At 46.0% G+C, this 16,251-nt stretch overlaps 2 protein-coding genes across 10 annotated transcripts in view; one reads left to right on the forward strand and one right to left on the reverse strand.

The window, feature by feature from the left end:
* Positions 1-16,251, reverse strand: part of LOC138182753 (cytosolic carboxypeptidase 1) — a 33,332-nt gene that overhangs the window by 3,642 nt on the left and 13,439 nt on the right. The gene's annotated exons all lie outside the window — the stretch shown is intronic.
* Positions 9,623-16,200, forward strand: nw (narrow). 2 transcript variants are annotated; one of them, XM_069118929.1, is made up of 4 exons: positions 9,623-9,920; positions 12,145-12,502; positions 13,118-13,273; positions 14,288-16,200. In XM_069118929.1, exons 1-4 carry the CDS (start codon positions 9,875-9,877, stop codon positions 14,997-14,999), a joined length of 1,272 nt encoding a protein of 423 aa, XP_068975030.1. In that variant the 5' UTR covers positions 9,623-9,874; the 3' UTR covers positions 15,000-16,200. The 2 variants fall into 2 exon arrangements, with proteins under 2 accessions (XP_068975030.1, XP_068975031.1); XM_069118930.1 differs by having other exon boundaries at positions 13,118-13,280; positions 14,288-14,423.

The raw sequence follows: 16,251 nt of genomic DNA on the forward strand, positions 1-16,251 counted from the left end.
CATCGTCCTCGTCCGCGTCGTCTTTGTCTTTGTCTTGGTCGTCGTGGTCGTGGTGTCGAGGACGTTCACCGTCGAGAACATTCGCAGAAATCGTCGAAAAACAACAGTCATCGGAGATAATAGATTTCGTCCGGCGTGGAACGAGATGGAACGGGAAAGGGTAGAGCGAAAAAGAGACACGTCCGACGAAAAAACCGGCAAGAATTACTCTCGGACGTGTATTAAAATGAAATCATCACTGACGAACTTCAGCGACGATGTAACTCGTTCGTCGTTAAAAACACGGAACTCTAATGGCTCTCGATTTCCTTGATTCCGTTATCCTCGGCTCTATTTCGAGGAACTGGAATTAGAAGAAGAGGTAACACGGCCATTAACCGAACGCTTCTTTCTTCCGTTTCTTCGGTCGCGATAACGATTATAAACACGTCATTTTTATTCTTCTTTTTCTTTCTTTTTTCGTCGATGGTAAATCAACCGCTGCCACGTTAATTTATTATAATCATAAGCAGCGACTTCCTGGTAATTATAAATACCTATTCTATCGAATGAAGAAAACGATTTCACGATGGGACAACGACGAATGTACTTATGTATGAACAATTGAACGGCACAATTGGCGAATGAAATGGCGCGCGGTGGCGGCTATGTGCGAGCGACAATGAAGCAATTGTACAACGAACTTCTTCGCAGTTTTATTAGCCGACCGATGTAATGGCCAACATCAGTCTGTCCGTGCTAGCAAGCGATGTCAATGACTTGAACGGAGGAGCCTTGACCGCGAACTTCTCTCACCTTCTCAGAGATCCTGTACAAATTACACTTAACCGGCCACTCGTCTCGAACTGGCTGCGCGCATGAGATTTTCAAAGGTACCGCCATCGGCTTCGTACACCTGGACCCGTAAAAATATCGATGAATTACCCGCTCGTTGGATTACGATTAACGAGCACCGATCGCACGATTTATCGTCATTATTTAATCGACCGTAAATCACACGGAGTATCGACATCGTTTCAACTTTACTGTCATCTTCGTTCGATTTTGCTGGCTTCACGAGTACGCGCACTTACTCGAATCTCTTCGGAAATCGTGAACCAGACGCCGATATCAGCAACGATGCTACTGAACTGCGTTACCGATGCGGCATGTTGCAACCGCGTTCTCGACCATTACATCGAAAGTGGTTGCACGTGTTCTCTTCGATTTCACTCTCGGCAGAACCGAACCGATTATCGTATCACCGAGAGATTCGAAATGCTCGCAAATCGAGAAATTCACGGATGATGGAAAAAGTCTTGTTTTACAGGTTGCGTCTCTATTTCCCTGTTTTTTTTTTTTTTTTTTTTTTTTTCTTTTTTCCTGGATGTATCGAGTAATTTCGAACATGATGTCAGGCTTATTTGCGTATTAACGGTGTACGGACGCAAAGTAAGGTGAATCGTTAATCCCGTTACGAGTAACTTTTGCCATTTCATCGGTGAACGATTCACAGTCTTGTTTATCTTCGAGCTGGATATACATATACACCATGGCCGGATTACGTCGTTCTAAGGAAAATACAGCCAGAAGTGAGGATACTTCGGCGAACGAGGTCCGAGAGGGAGGACGAAGAAACGGACGCGAGAAAGAAAAATTCGTAGATCGTTCTTGCAATCGTAAAGCGAAATCCTTAGGTACCTTGGGAACGTTCGTTTCTTCGTGGTCGTCTTCCACGTATCACGCGTTTCTTCCGTGAACTTTACTACCAGCCTGCCCGGCTTCTCCTCTATCTTTGTTTCATCTCTTCTCGCCTCGCGGCATTTTCTTCGAGGTTATCCCGAGGTTCGATCGTGTAACCACGCTTGTGAACTCCTTTTTTCCTTGCTCCGCAACCCAGCAAGAAATCTATTTCCTGCGTCGTTGAAATATGACCGTAACCGAGCTCGAACGCCGTTTCAAATCGCGTATTCGTTTGTGCGCCACTCTGTTATAAATCCTCGGACGATCGATACCTGTTGCGACTTTCGTTGCGATGATCGTTTCCACGATAACGTTCTCTGGGAAAAATCAACGGATGAATATAGGTAAGAGAAATCATGATGAGTTACGCGAACGAATAATTTCCGTTGCAACGGAATGGTACACGGTAAACGCAAGAATGTACGTGCGAATGTAAAATTTGTCATGCGATACATCGTCTTTTAAACGTGCAAATTACCACTTGGTGCACCTTGTAGCTGCCGCGGTTATCACGAATGCCTTCGCGGGCGAGAATCGAGGGTCGCCAAGCCGCCATACATCGTTTCGCCCGCGGCAACAGAGAAACACACGCGAGCAAACGATACCAGGCTACGGCAAGAAGCTCGCGAGTATCTTTATAGCGTCACTGATACGAAAGGGACGTGTGACGTTCGTTTCAGGATCCTGGCCGGCCGAAGGGCTAAAGCGATCGCGCATTAGAATACTCGTGACCAGTCTCCGATTTGCATTCCTTCGCGAAACCAAGGCCTCTATCACTCCATCTCTCTCTCTCTCTCTCTCTCTCTCTCTCTCTCTCTCTCCCTCTTTCTCGTACTCAGTCTCTCTTTCTTCGCCTCTGAATCTCCTTTTTTTCTTTCCTTCTCTCTTTTCGTACCTTTTCTTCTTCTTTTTTCTTTGCTGGCGCGAGTCGAGCAACGGTCGAGAAAAGGGCGAGCATTCGCTGATGAATTCTCGGCTCGCTGACGTTTCTTCTACGCCCTGACCGATCGTTTCTTCGAAGCTGATGCGGCAAAAGCAGCCCTTGCGTCGCGACGACGCGTCGGTCCCTTCCACAGGGAACGAAACGGAGGAATGTCCGTGCAGGTTTTTACTATAACGCGATTGGTCGCGGTGAAGCTCGTTGCGCGGACCTCGTAAAATTCGCGTTTCACAACGTGTCACTCGCGCTACATAAATACAGCCGCGTAAATATACCAGACGGAACGATGGATTCAGCCTGGATTAATAAAAGTCGAACCGGTGCATCGATTCTGCTACATTATCGACATGTTGGATCGAGAGGAAGATACATAAGGAAAAGGCGCGATTCGCGCGACTGGTTCTTCCAGAGTTCGATGCACCTCCGGTTACAAGGATCGCCGATAGATTTTGCTGAATATTATGCAAAACTTCTTTCTTTAAAATCTTCGATCGTATCGACTTTATCGTCGACTGAGATAAATCGGCGAGCATAATAAGAAAACGAGAAGTAGTTAACGGTATTCGTCGATTCGAAAACGTTTTAAGCACCAAGGACGAGCGAACAGGAAATTATTTCTAAATGGATACTCGGTCCGTGAAGGAACGAACAGAGCGATTTTATGCCAACGTCATTCGTGTCCCGTCATCGAACACCGATTTATTCGATCTCTAACTACTCCCTCGCCGATGAATTCGACGATACAGTGCGAAATATTCGTTCGCCGAGCTCTCGCAGCTGGTCCAATAAATCCCGAGATTTAATTTCGCGATTCCATTCTCGTGAACGAATGTCTCTGCGCCAACAGGCAATAGGATTCTCGCCTATCCGAATCGAGATTTAATTTAGAGGCTCGGCTGGCTGGTCCACAGGCATAGTTCCCTGGAATTCTTTCCGGTAACTACACGCAATACCGAGAATCTATACGAACCGGCTAAACAGAACCGAGACTCGAAATTGGCTACGAGAAAAAAGAAAGAAGGAAAAAGGCTCCTAACGAAGCGAATCTTTGACAGATGCATGAAAAATGGACCAAATTGATAGCTTCTGATATTCGGGACACGGTATAGAAAGCGTCCATTGTACTTTTTAAAAATATTCAATAGAATATTCTATCGAAAAGATTTCTCCCCCTCCGCCCTGGTATGGCAGTGGTAGACGTCGGTTTCCCACTATGCTAATAACGTAAATCACAGCGCAGTAGTCCACGAATATAAATGAATTGCCCATAATGAAGAAGGAATGTAAATTCAGTGGTTCTTGCTGCTGAATCCAAGATGAACTTTGTTACATCCACCTGTTGGTTAATTGATCGAAGCTGGACAAACAGAGACAAATAAATACTTGTTCGACAATGATTTTATCCTCGTCAAGGAACCTCGAATATTTCATTTCGCAGCGACGAAGGCTAAACTACATTTAACGTAACTGATAACTAAATTTTCCTAAGGAATTAGATCTTCGATTTACTTAAGAAATAATAAACGTGAAATATCCTCGTTAAGAAGAATTCACCTTGTTACCCGAGGATTAAGCTTCCACTGTATCGGGTAACTGATAACTAAATTTTCCTAAGCAATTAAATCTTCGATTTACTTAAGAAATAATGAACGTGAAATATCCTCGTTAAGAAGAATTCACCTTGTTACCCGAGGATTAAGCTTCCACTGTATCGGGGTGAAAATTGGTCCGAAAAATCGCCACGCGATAAGACTGCTGCTAGAGACAGAGAAAAAGAAAGAAGAAGAGAAGATACAAAATGGAATTAGTAACGTAACAGTGCGGAGCGAGAGGAGAAAAAGTAAAAGTACGTAGGTATAGAAAAGCGAAATGCAACTGTATCGAGTATGCAAAACTAACTGTAACGGTAATGCGCGGAAATGCGAGCAACTAAAAGTACAAGTGCGAAGAAAAGGACGCCTCAGGACGACCAACATCTGGGAACGTAAAAATAGACGATAACGCTCGTTGAGCAACATAGGGGCTTAACGCCCCTGGAGCGTCGTCTGCGACGCGAAAGCGAAGCCAAGGCATCGCTCGGCGACCTCCAAACAGAAAAAAAGATCAACTAACTAACTAACTAAAACGACGCGACGGCCAGGCTTGTTTCGAGAACGTGTAACCGCAAGCAGAAGCAGAGGTTCACGGTTTCAGGTTCTAGGTCAGTCCGTGAAGCCCGGGGCACGTAACAGCGGCAAGAACAGGGGCCCAAGTAAAACGGTGGGTAGCAGGAGGAGCATTTAATGATCGTACGCCGCCACGGCTGTTATTATCATCCATTTCTGCGTTCTATCGGCGATCACATGCGCCGCGAGTCGTGATTCGTTCGTGGTTTCGTCGGGGACCCAGACACGGGGACAGTAAGAAAGAAGAGAAAAGGAAAAGAGAAAGACAGAGTCGAAGACCGCTGGTCCCGATATCAGCATGATTTAGGGAACGCCGTGGGATTACGTGTGTTCAACGACGAGTTTCGCTGTTTCCTACGGCGATTCACGGGACCGTGTAATCACATTACATCCTGGGGGAACAACATTGTCTAAATATATATACGCGAGACATCGTGTGCATAACAAGACGTAGGTACGTAATCGATGAGCCGTGTACCGAAGATATCCTCGATAACCCGGCTCTCTGCTGCGTTCTCAACCGTTGTCCGTTGGACGATGATCGAATTCGATGCTCGTTACTCGGTGGAATTCACCGAGGAAACTCTCTACACGTATTTCAAGTGGCAATTTCACAGGCTTCCTGTGTTGGAAGATGGTGATTTCCCTTACGATCGATTCGATAACGAACGACACGAGAGAATCTATCGATGGACTAAATGTTGAAAACGCTGAAACAGAAGATACGACGCGATATACGGATTGTTTCGATCGGCAACTGAATCACGGCTCTGAGAAACGAATCGAAGAAAAGAGTGTGCAAGGACGCTCGTCCCTTTCGTAGTGCCAAGTCGCCTGACCACTTTGCGCGGCTTTAATTGGATTCTCTAGGAAACGAGGAGAATCCTGGATACCCTATAAATAATCGAGGATTCGTATACCCTTCTCAGGTAACGCGGTGTCCGTAAATCTACAGGAAGCGCGCGAAAGAAACGCAATAAACCGTGGCTCTCGTCAGGAATCGCGGTAGTCGCGATATCGTTAGATAGAAAGAAGAATATTCACGACGAAACGACGGCTTAACTCCGATGCTCACTTTGTATATACATGAACGAGCACACCGATAGATGTATCTCGCAGGTAGGAGACAGGATGATGAGGATCACTGTCCTAGAAGTATCAAAATGGAAGGAATCGACGGCGTCGAAGCCTTCGGGGCAGTATGGCTCCTTGGATCGTCTCGAACGTCGAGGCTATTCGCGGGCTAAAACGGAGTTCGTTCCATGCCCGTGGAACGAATGAACGAAGGAGAAAGAAAACCTCGGAAGAAAAGGGACGGGGGGCTAAGTAGAGGAGAAGAGAGGAACTACTCTTCTCCTTAGGAAGTAGAGAGGAAGATGGAAAGAACGGGGGCCTTACATAGCGATTGCTGGCAGGGCCTGAAATAGACTTGAAGAATCCCCCGTAGCATCCTCGCCTCTCTTTCTTCGCCTCCTCCACCACCACCGGCACCTCCTTCTTACCCTCCTCCTCCTCCTCCTCCTCTTCCTCCTCATCCTCCTTATACTTCTTCTAGTTCTTCTTCTTCTTCTTCTTCTTCTTCTTCTTCTTCTTCTTCTTCTTCTTCCTCTCCTTCTTCTTCTCCTTCTTCTTCTTCTTCGTTCAACAACAAGCGTTGCCTACAGCTCTCGAGACTCTTCCTTTTCTTTACTTTTATTTTCGCAAAAAAGGACCAAGAATCCCTCTCGGCTTGGCTGTGAGAAGTTGTTCCTAGCATCTCGTTCACGCAGATAGGGCCAACACGAGGGAGAAACGGAGACGAACAAGACGAAGGAGGTGGTGGAGGATCGCTTGTTTATCCAGGATCGAGCTTCTGCTTTCGTTTCACCCACCGATATATGGCCACGAACAGAAACCCCCGTAGGCATTGCCAGACCTAAGTGCACTCCACGGCACAACGACTGCATTCCCATGGGAATACGTCGCCGAGACTCCGACCTGTTAAACTGACCTGCGCCAATGCACCAGCAAAGCGTGACCCACGCAACCAAGCCACAGGGTCGAACATACTAGATTCGAGTTTAGCCGCCTGTTTATCCCCCCGGTAGACAGCCACCGATTATTTTCTCCTTTTGCTTCGTCGAGTGTCCCCAAACGGATAGGCCAGGCTCGATTGTTAACAAATCGTGCGATCGTAATAAACTGGAACCTCGTGGATGCGAACGTGTTGCGATCGCCAGATACTTGGTGGTAATTTTGCAACGAGAATAGGGTACGAGAGAACTGTTGCGATGGATTTATGTAAAATATAACGATAGCTTAAAATAACAACCCTCGATATTTTATAATAATAGAGCACTCTAAGAATAGGGAGCACGAGAATAGTCGGTAGAACTCTAAAACTAAACGAGAGATATTTTAAGGATCCGTATAATTCTAACTGCTCGCTCGTGTAATTACTCGCCTCTGTTTACGATCGACCTGACATTGGCCTCTCGTAATAAAGCATACCTTCGGCAATTCCGTTCCACGACGTTCCTACCTGACGCAACCGTATCGAATCTTTAAATAGACGATACGCGGCTCGTTATAAACGATCTGAAATCGACTCGTGTATCGTTTAACATAGAGATCGCGGTGCTTTCGTGCGAGCCACGGAGACAACGAGAAGAGGAACGCAGATCGAAAGAGACGCGGTGGGTCTCGGATGTCACGCGAGTTCCTTTTTGCTGAACTGATCGCACACCGCGTAACAGAAATAACACGTCGCGTATAATGATCATCGATCCAGAGACGTTACAGGATATCGAATCGATCGGATACGGTCTGGACAAAGAGCGACTAAAAAACGAAGACAAAGTAGGTAGCTAAAGAAGATAAAAGAAAGACGAAGGAGAAGAAGAAGAAGAAGAAAATTCTCTCGTCGGGATTTTGCACTGCTTGTCGGTTCTCCGGTACCGGTTGCATATCGTAATCGAAGTAACTGGGCCTCGGTGGCGCGCGGTCGTTTCGACGCGAGAAAAGCATACAATACACACAGCACGTATTCCAGAAGCAAGTGATCTCTCGTGCGAGAGAAGACGCGGTCAGAAATGAAGCCTACCTTGAGACAAGAGCCTTTTTGCTGCCGCTGAGAATACGCTGATGCCGCGAGCGTGGATCCACAACGAAAGCAAAGCTAGCAAGAAATCTCTCGGCCAGACGAGATACGACTTCACTGTGTTAAGGGGTTAATATCGGTCCGACGCATTAAGATGGGCATCGTTCTCGTAAGAGTTCTCGAATGTTTCATTCGTATCTACGCGCCGTGGTATCGTAATGGTTAGTCGCAGCGGAGGCCGAGCGCGTAGATCGAAATAATTAATGTGGCGCGAGCGCGTTCGCGAAACGTGTGGACGCTTTTAAAATGGAATCCTCCTCTATCCTCGTGACCGTAGGTACGCATTAAACGCGATAAAAATACGCGGCTGGATGTATTTAAACGATTGTAAAGCGATTATGCGTTTTTCAGACGTTGAAGATACTTCCCTTAATGGGGCCCGGTCAATGCCGGCGGAGAAAAAACTAAGCACGGAAAGACCGAAGAATAAGAATAGACGGCGCCAAAGGCTTAACAAGGGAACCGGTTCAAAACCTTCTGCGCCAGTGTACTCCGACTTTCATGGAGATTCCACCGAGTCACTTCGACCACCGTGTGCAATATATCGAACGCGTGTACGATTCCCGTAATACCTAGCAGGTTACAATCGCAATCGTGCGCTAGCCTCGTCCACCAATTAGCATCCTACGTCGTATCTCGATGCTGTTTATATATAATTTTGTTTGTATATTTAACTTGCGATAGACGTTGAATCGAACGTCTGTCCTACGGAGCATCGAAAGAGGGGAAAATGAAAAAGGTATTTCGAACGAGGAAACGTTGCCAACTGACGTTTTCGAGGTTCTTGCAAGCCGTGATTTACATCCACAATATCCAAGTTGACTGGAACGATAATATCGTTAACGCGTCCCGATCGTCGACATCGTTCACGATGGAAAACGGTGATTTTGAGGGATGGTATGTGGCGCGTTCTCGCGAACCACGCTCAGAAATGAAGTCTACCTTGAGGTCGGTGTCTTTTTGCGCCAGCTCGTCGATACAATTCCATTCAGGACGATGAACATCGCGAAGTGACGCTAAAGCGAAATTCCATCCGCTACAACTACCAACGTAAAACAAACTATACGATGGGACAACGTTATTAATAGCGTCCACCGTCAAACCATCTTCCCGCTGTCTGCTAGACAGCTTCACGCCTCGTTCTCCGTTTCCTTAACAATCCAAGCTTCGCTATTTCGTTCGTAGCTCTCCACATCTCGTAGCGATTCGATCTCGTTTCAATTCTTTCACTTTCGTTTCGTTTCGTTTATGCTCTCTTTCTACGACGTATGGACACACGTTGAAAAAGAAAAGAAAATACAATCGTACGTTGCGCGTTAGTTGGATCGACGTTCGTTAGATTCAAGATCGAACCAACCAACGACAATTTCCAATCCACCAAATCACTCGCAAACCTTCGCGCTATAAAGCGAGAACGTACGAGAATCTACATTTGGTGCATCGGTGGGCTAAAAATTTCGGTCGAGAGAGGAAAATTGGCGAGAGAAGAAACGTACGAGAGAGCGAAGCCGTGTCAACGAACGTACCGCGTCATCCTCTCTAACCCTCCGGCACCGACGTCTATCGTGGTACCTCGTATTTTTTTCTGACCTTGTCACCTCGCAGGCTTTTTGCACGGCCAAGTCGATTACATTTCGGATCGGTTCGTATCCCCCGTCGACGTCTCGAGCTATCCCGCTCTCTCGTGCCCGCTCGTCCCTTCGTGGGCTCCGCTCGTCCTGCTCTAGGTTAGCCAGTGAATCATCTTCAACGACCCCCTCCTCTGGGATCCGGGCAGAAGACTCTTAAGGGGCCCCACAGCGCAGCGCGAGGCCAGTCCGAGAACGCGACCCTAACACTAACATCCGGTGTATTCCGAGAGTCGGAAACGGAAACGGCTGCTTGATCGATTAATCGACACACGCCACCATGAAGATCGCTCTACTGTTGCTGCTCGTCGCGGCCTTCGCCTCAGGTTGGTACACTTTCTCGACATATCGGTCGTTATCGCTCAATTCGCTGAAAATTTACGTTCGATCTGAAAAATTCGCTTTCGAGAATCGAGACACCAGAGAGGAATCTAATCTGACTGTTGGAATTCGCTAGGAACAAGGTGGATTGGCAAGAAGTTTGCTCGAACTTTCCACAGTTTGAGATTCGGATTTCGAATTCTGGTAGTCTCTTAATGATTCGTATCGTTGGAATAACGCCAAGTTTTTGTCCGGAGAATACCTCGGCCCGCATCGATTCGTTTTTCAACTTCTCTTCTTTGTTCGATGCTTTCGTCCTCGCATTGTCGTTCCCTTGAAGAAAACGTCGACTGCGACGTCCGGTGCATTCAAACGTTGAAGAGGAAACTCGCGGTCGCTGATCACGCACGCGACTTCAAGATCACTCGTTCGTCATTCTGACTCGTTTCTTCGCGGTTCGTTATTCATGCTACGTTCGCCCAACGATTCTTTTTGCGCTCGACGGACGATACCGTGCATCCAGACTTTAATTAACGACAAGAAGTCCGTCCAATGTCACGATTCTTTGCTCGTATTTTCTACATTCGAATTTTTTTCTTCGATAAATATTTCTTTTTTCCTTTTTTAATCGTCCTGAATTTTTATTTCGCGTAACGCGTGATTGATTCTTGACAAATTTCCACGCTTTTAAACTATCGTCGTCGCGATCGCGTTAATTACCATACGACCGACGTGCAATTCGTGAATGAAATCGCGGCTCATAGCGTCTAGCGAGCGTCTTCTTTCTAGAGAGCACCGGCGGCAGACGTCTCAAGGTCTTCAGGTCGTTTACCACCACCTGCGCCGCGGGCTTCACGAACCGGAGCATTTTTACGCGAAACGCACCCTTTCAATTTATCACGCGTCTTCTTTCTCAAGGCGCTTCCAATCATTTGCTCGTTCGTCTATTTCGTAACATGTGCCGTCCAAAATACTACGTTCTTTTCTTCGTTAAATCTTTGAAAAATCTAATACATACTTAAACGTCTATCGCGATTTCGAATTGCGAGAAGAAATTTTATGATTTAACGGAAATCTCGGCAACATTAACGTGGTCTGCGTTCCTAAAGGAATTTTAGTATAATCTGCGGATGATTTTTGCGCGCAAAAATAGAGAACAGCTCGGGCGAAGCTCGTGCGAAATTTCTAGACTTTGTATTAGTCGTCTGCGAACTATTTGGTGGCCTGAACCGGTCATAATTTATAAGTACAGTTAACCAAATAGACGTAGAAGGTCGATGAACTCGCACGGCATGTATCGTGTGAACACGGCACTTCTCACAAACTACACAGTCATTCTGCGAGTCTGGCTACAACGAACGGCGTCAATGATGTATACATATCCCAGAGGTAATAAATTAAAATCGTGATAGTAAATGATTTACGACGAGCGGCAGTGCGAGTTAAGCTGAACACAATCGACCTGTTCGATGTGACGCTGTAAACCGATGTTATATATTTTAATAGGAGTATTCGTAACAAATTTTACGAAGCTTAATTAACGGCAAGGGAAGGAAAGGAAACGGAAGACAATGGTAGTTGATAGATCTAGATGGTTGGAATAGGCTGATTTAAAATGCTGAAAGGCTATAGAATTCGATGTGAATGGGAACGACGTTCGTTGGATACGTCGAGTGCATGTTTCTTCCGCTTCGCGACATGCATCTCCGAATTAAACGTGTAAAAAGTAGTTATAATTGCTAGCAGACGTAACGGTTCGCGCGACGATGCTAAAATGGAACACCGAGTAGATTAGAATTCACAGGATGATTTTTCCCGCGTCTGGGGCTGCCATTTGTGGCCTGGTCGGAAGTCAATGGCGGAGACGTGCCTCGATGAGATAATACGAGAACGAGAAAGGAATTTCCTTTTTTATTCATCAGCTGGCTGTGTCGGGGATGGGATCGATCGATAGCTCTCTAGCATTTGAATTGGTGAAACATATGTTGATTTTCGAAAACGAACAGCATGTATCGATACATAATTTTGAATTCATTTGAATAAATTTAGCCGATGTATTCGAGCATAATGAAACGCTGCATGGACAATTATTAGGAATAAATTGCAGGTGATTGCGTGACACTTGGTAAACATTTAGCAGAAATACGTACCTAATATACATTCTTTCGATAATTAATAAATATCTCTGACGAATAATAACATTCAATTTTAATTGAAATGAATTTACAGCTCAAAGGATCACAACGATCCAGTTAGACGGTGTGCAATACTTCGTGTCAAGGATGAATCCCTACAGTCCCGAACTCAATTACTTCTTGGCCTACCAGTACTGTCGTTCGTTGGGCTTGCAGTTGGCCTCTTTCGAGACTAAGGAAAAAGCCGATACGATGACGCAGTACTTGAAAAACGCCGGCTACGTTAAATACGACTTCTGGACATCCGGCAACAAGTTGGGCACGGACATGTTCCTCTGGATGAGCACAGGTCTTCCGTTCAATGCCACCTTCGACTACATGTTGAGGCGACCTGGCAACAGACCCGCTGACGTTCCACCCGGCACCGAACCTCAACGAGTGGCACGCGAAAGGTAATCATCAACTTGCACGTCAAACTTCCACTAAAATCAATTCGTAGATTACTTCGTAACGACCTTTGGAATTAACAACCTTATCCCACTCTCTAACCTTTCGGGATAATAGTTTGCCAGATTGGAACGAACCTTCCAATCCTTTTAACGATCCTTCGTTAAAAAGTCTCATCGGAATCGGATCATCGCATAGACGAGGGATACGCACACACAGAAAGTAGCAAGCGTGACTTTTCAATTATCCACTTTATCTCAGCGTGTAACCTTGCGAAACAATGAGATTTATCGGATTGGAACAAACCTCGTAACGATCCTTCGTTAAAAAAAAAAAAAAAAACCCCGTCAGAACCGGAAATCACATAGACAAAAGACACGCGTCCAGGAGGAAGCAAGCGTCACGTTCTGTCTACAGAACCAGGCAAATAGAAACACAGCGAAGATTCTTTCGCGTGAAGGAAGAAGACAATAGGTCGAAGATCGATTCGTCGTCACGAACGATAATTATCGGCGTGCCTTCCGCGGCGTGCACGCGTCTCCACCCGGAAACGCGTGCATCGAATCGATAAACGGGTACCGGGTGATTTAAATTCTAATCCGGAACTTGTTCGGTTCCAGCGGTGACAGCGGCAGCGCGGACGGATGCGTGGCGATGGCAGCGCCTACGTTAGCATGGGAGGCCCAGGACTGCACCTTGGTGAAGGACTTCATCTGCGAGCAAACAAGATGCTACTACTACAACTACGGCAGCATTCCAGTCTCTGCGACTCAGGGGTAAGAGGTGAGATAATACTTGTCACAAAAATACACAAAACCGCCGAGAATAAGAGAGAGAAAATGAGATAGGCAGATAGGCTATCAGAAGAGTTCAACGTGTACCAAGGTGAATCTCGATGGCGCACGGACAAAAAAATAGAAAACGGTGGGACAAACCGATAAGATATCAGCGAAAGAGACACGATAATTGGTCGGCCCATAGGCGTCTCTTGTAACCATGTAATTACGCCAAAGGGTTTTCAACGGCGCGTTGATTTTTCAAGCGCGAACGATTTTATGGCACGACGAGGATCCTTCGTATTTCGTATGCAAATTAATCGAGTGAACGCTTCGATACGAGCGCGTATTAATCGCGGACAAGATGTCTTTGTCTCATACGTTAATTAAATAGGCGATCGTAGAGAGCCAGTGAGTACACGGTGGCTAACGAACTGGCAGGTTTTTTTCTCCGTGCGGTTATGAGTTATGAGAACTGATAAAAGGAACTGACAAATAACGCTTCACTGGATAATGTAGTCTGAATAATTGTTAAGATAGATGGTACTTGGGAAACTGTGCGACATCCTTCGCTGTCGTCCGGACGTAAACTGCTTATCACTCGTGACGTTCCCGAACACGAGAACACAGCTTATAATTAATAACACGTTCTCTCGCTTCTCGCAAACGTCAGACACACGACGCATAATACACACACAGAGACGCAAAGCACAGGTGAATTTGAAAAAGCGTGGACACTACTGATTATAAATTGATATTATCGACATTTTTCAATTTCGATATTTGATCTTACTAATATTACGCTAAGCAGTGGTGCCAGACTTTTTCTATGTACTTTCTATGCTTTTAACACCATAGACAATACTAATATGAATTATCGCTAATATACGAGAGGGAACACCACAAGTCACTGTTACAACTTTCTATTCTAAATAATAATCCTCTGTAAATCTATCGCTTTGCCCTCGTGAACCAGACGACAACGTTCTCCTGAAATTAGTGCGCGATTTCCAGAAATCGCAGACCCTACATAACAACCACCTCGGCGCCAGCCAGCGACGACCAGGTCGACGAGCATGAGGAAAGCAACGCCAGCAAGAACGACGAGCAGAATGAGAGCAGCATCGACGAGAAGTTAACACCGGAAGAAGAGAGCTCTGTCGACGAGAAATTACCTGAAGACCCGGTCGTTAGCAGGCTGATTACCACGGCCGTTCCCGCGTCTGACAAGCAACAGCAACCCGCCTTATCACCGTCCACGTCTTCGCCAGTAATCACCGAGGATCACGAACAACCTACTAACGCTGAACTGGACAACACCAGACCGGATCATCTTCCCGACATCACGAGCCTGTTTACCGACACTCCAGGTCCACAGGCCAGAAAAGACAGCGTATTCGATGGTCTTAAGACTCGCGAAGTTCATCGTTCCTCTTTACGTTCGGCCTCCGACATGAAAGTCGAACATCGAGAGTCACCGGATTATTTCGAGATGCATGGCGAAACCGAGTCGCCAAATAACGGTTTAGAGGACGCACACACGGTCGGTCCATACGACAGCGTCCAAGATTACTACGTGAACGACCAACCAGAGGCGGCTGAATCGTCGATGATGAAGGATCAAGACGACGACAGCAGCACGATCCTGCCAGAGGCGGAACCGGCCTACAGGTACAACATCAAAGTGCGCACCAACGGCAAAGTATTAGACCCTCCGTCCAAGTAACGCTTTACAATTTAGGCATCGTCGCGTTGTTCGTTAATAAGTGAAGAGCATAGGAGATTCTCGAGGAACTAGATGTATTAATGTACGTTATTTTAATGTTTATACAGCGGACATCAGGCACGCGTACACGCGTGCGATCGAGCGATCCCATCGCGATCACGATGGGGCCGGTCGTTGCCATTCATCGCTCATCCATTCGTTCTGATTTCAATGAAATTTCCGGTTAGCGCTCGTCGGATTCTTTCACGCCGTTCGCAATCGTCGGGGTCTTTAGATCGACAGAAGGAAAACTTTCGAAATCAGGTTTCGTCTTGAACAGAGATGTCTTGATACCGAACGAAGTTTCAAGAATGTTCGATTTGCTTTGAAACTTAAACTAAGTTAACAGTTAATTTGCTCGAATACATACGTAAATTTGGAAGCGAGTCTTTTCCTTCTGGCGTCGATCTCCGACGATAGCCGACATCGTTCTCGCAAGGGCATTCATTCCACCATTTCAATTCGATCCTTAATCAGTGGCACCGGCGGACATATTGCATCCGCGTGACAGGATCGGTCGCGCTCGATTCTTCTCTATCTCTTCAGCAGTCCTTTTTTTTTATCGGATCGCGTATCCATTTAGCGCTATTTGACTCGTAGACATGGTAGATGATAATAAACACGAACGTGAGGACTCATCTGCGTGGGATCTCAGGCATTAAGCTGGTACAGGAGGAAACGCACGGTGAACTACATTATCCTTGTTCTTAAGGCTAACCGAATCATCATTGGTGTAGGGTTGGGAGTCCGCCCGTGCCACGAATCTTCATGCATATCGATGTGTAATCATCTTAGTTAACGTTATTCGTACGTCTGCAAGATGAAACGTTTCGTAGCCGATCGGTTTTGACCCGGATTTTCTCCTTGATAACGGTTCGAACGTCCATCTTAATCGTAATTTTAACGTTTGAACTAAAATTAGAGTATTCAGGGTCTCGAAGCATGCTAAATGGAAAAAGGTTACTCGAGGAACACGTACGAATCGCAACGTTTCGGTCATCCAGACATATGACAATCGGCATACGCGTAGATCAACATTCACGAGATGATTTTTCTTACTGCTACGATAGGTCATCGACGCATGGATCTTGAATATCATTGCGTAAACACGGCGCGAATGTGCAACTTGTGTAATTGAATATTAATAAAGGTACGAAACACATTCTTGTTGGTATCGTGTCGATCTTTGTCAACCTTTAACATAATTACCTTC

Source organism: Bombus flavifrons, chromosome 8 (genome assembly GCF_040668555.2).
Source record: "Bombus flavifrons isolate JBK064 chromosome 8, iyBomFlav1_principal, whole genome shotgun sequence".
NCBI classification, from domain to species: Eukaryota; Metazoa; Arthropoda; class Insecta; order Hymenoptera; family Apidae; genus Bombus; species Bombus flavifrons.

Coding starts and splice junctions, on each gene's coding strand:
- nw (XM_069118929.1), top strand. CDS start 9,875: ATGAAGATCGCTCTACTGTTGCTGCTCGTCGCGGCCTTCGCCTCAG. Junction 9,921..12,144: donor CGTCGCGGCCTTCGCCTCAG/GTTGGTACACTT, acceptor ATGAATTTACAG/CTCAAAGGATCACAACGATC. Junction 13,274..14,287: donor CCAGTCTCTGCGACTCAGGG/GTAAGAGGTGAG, acceptor CGCGATTTCCAG/AAATCGCAGACCCTACATAA.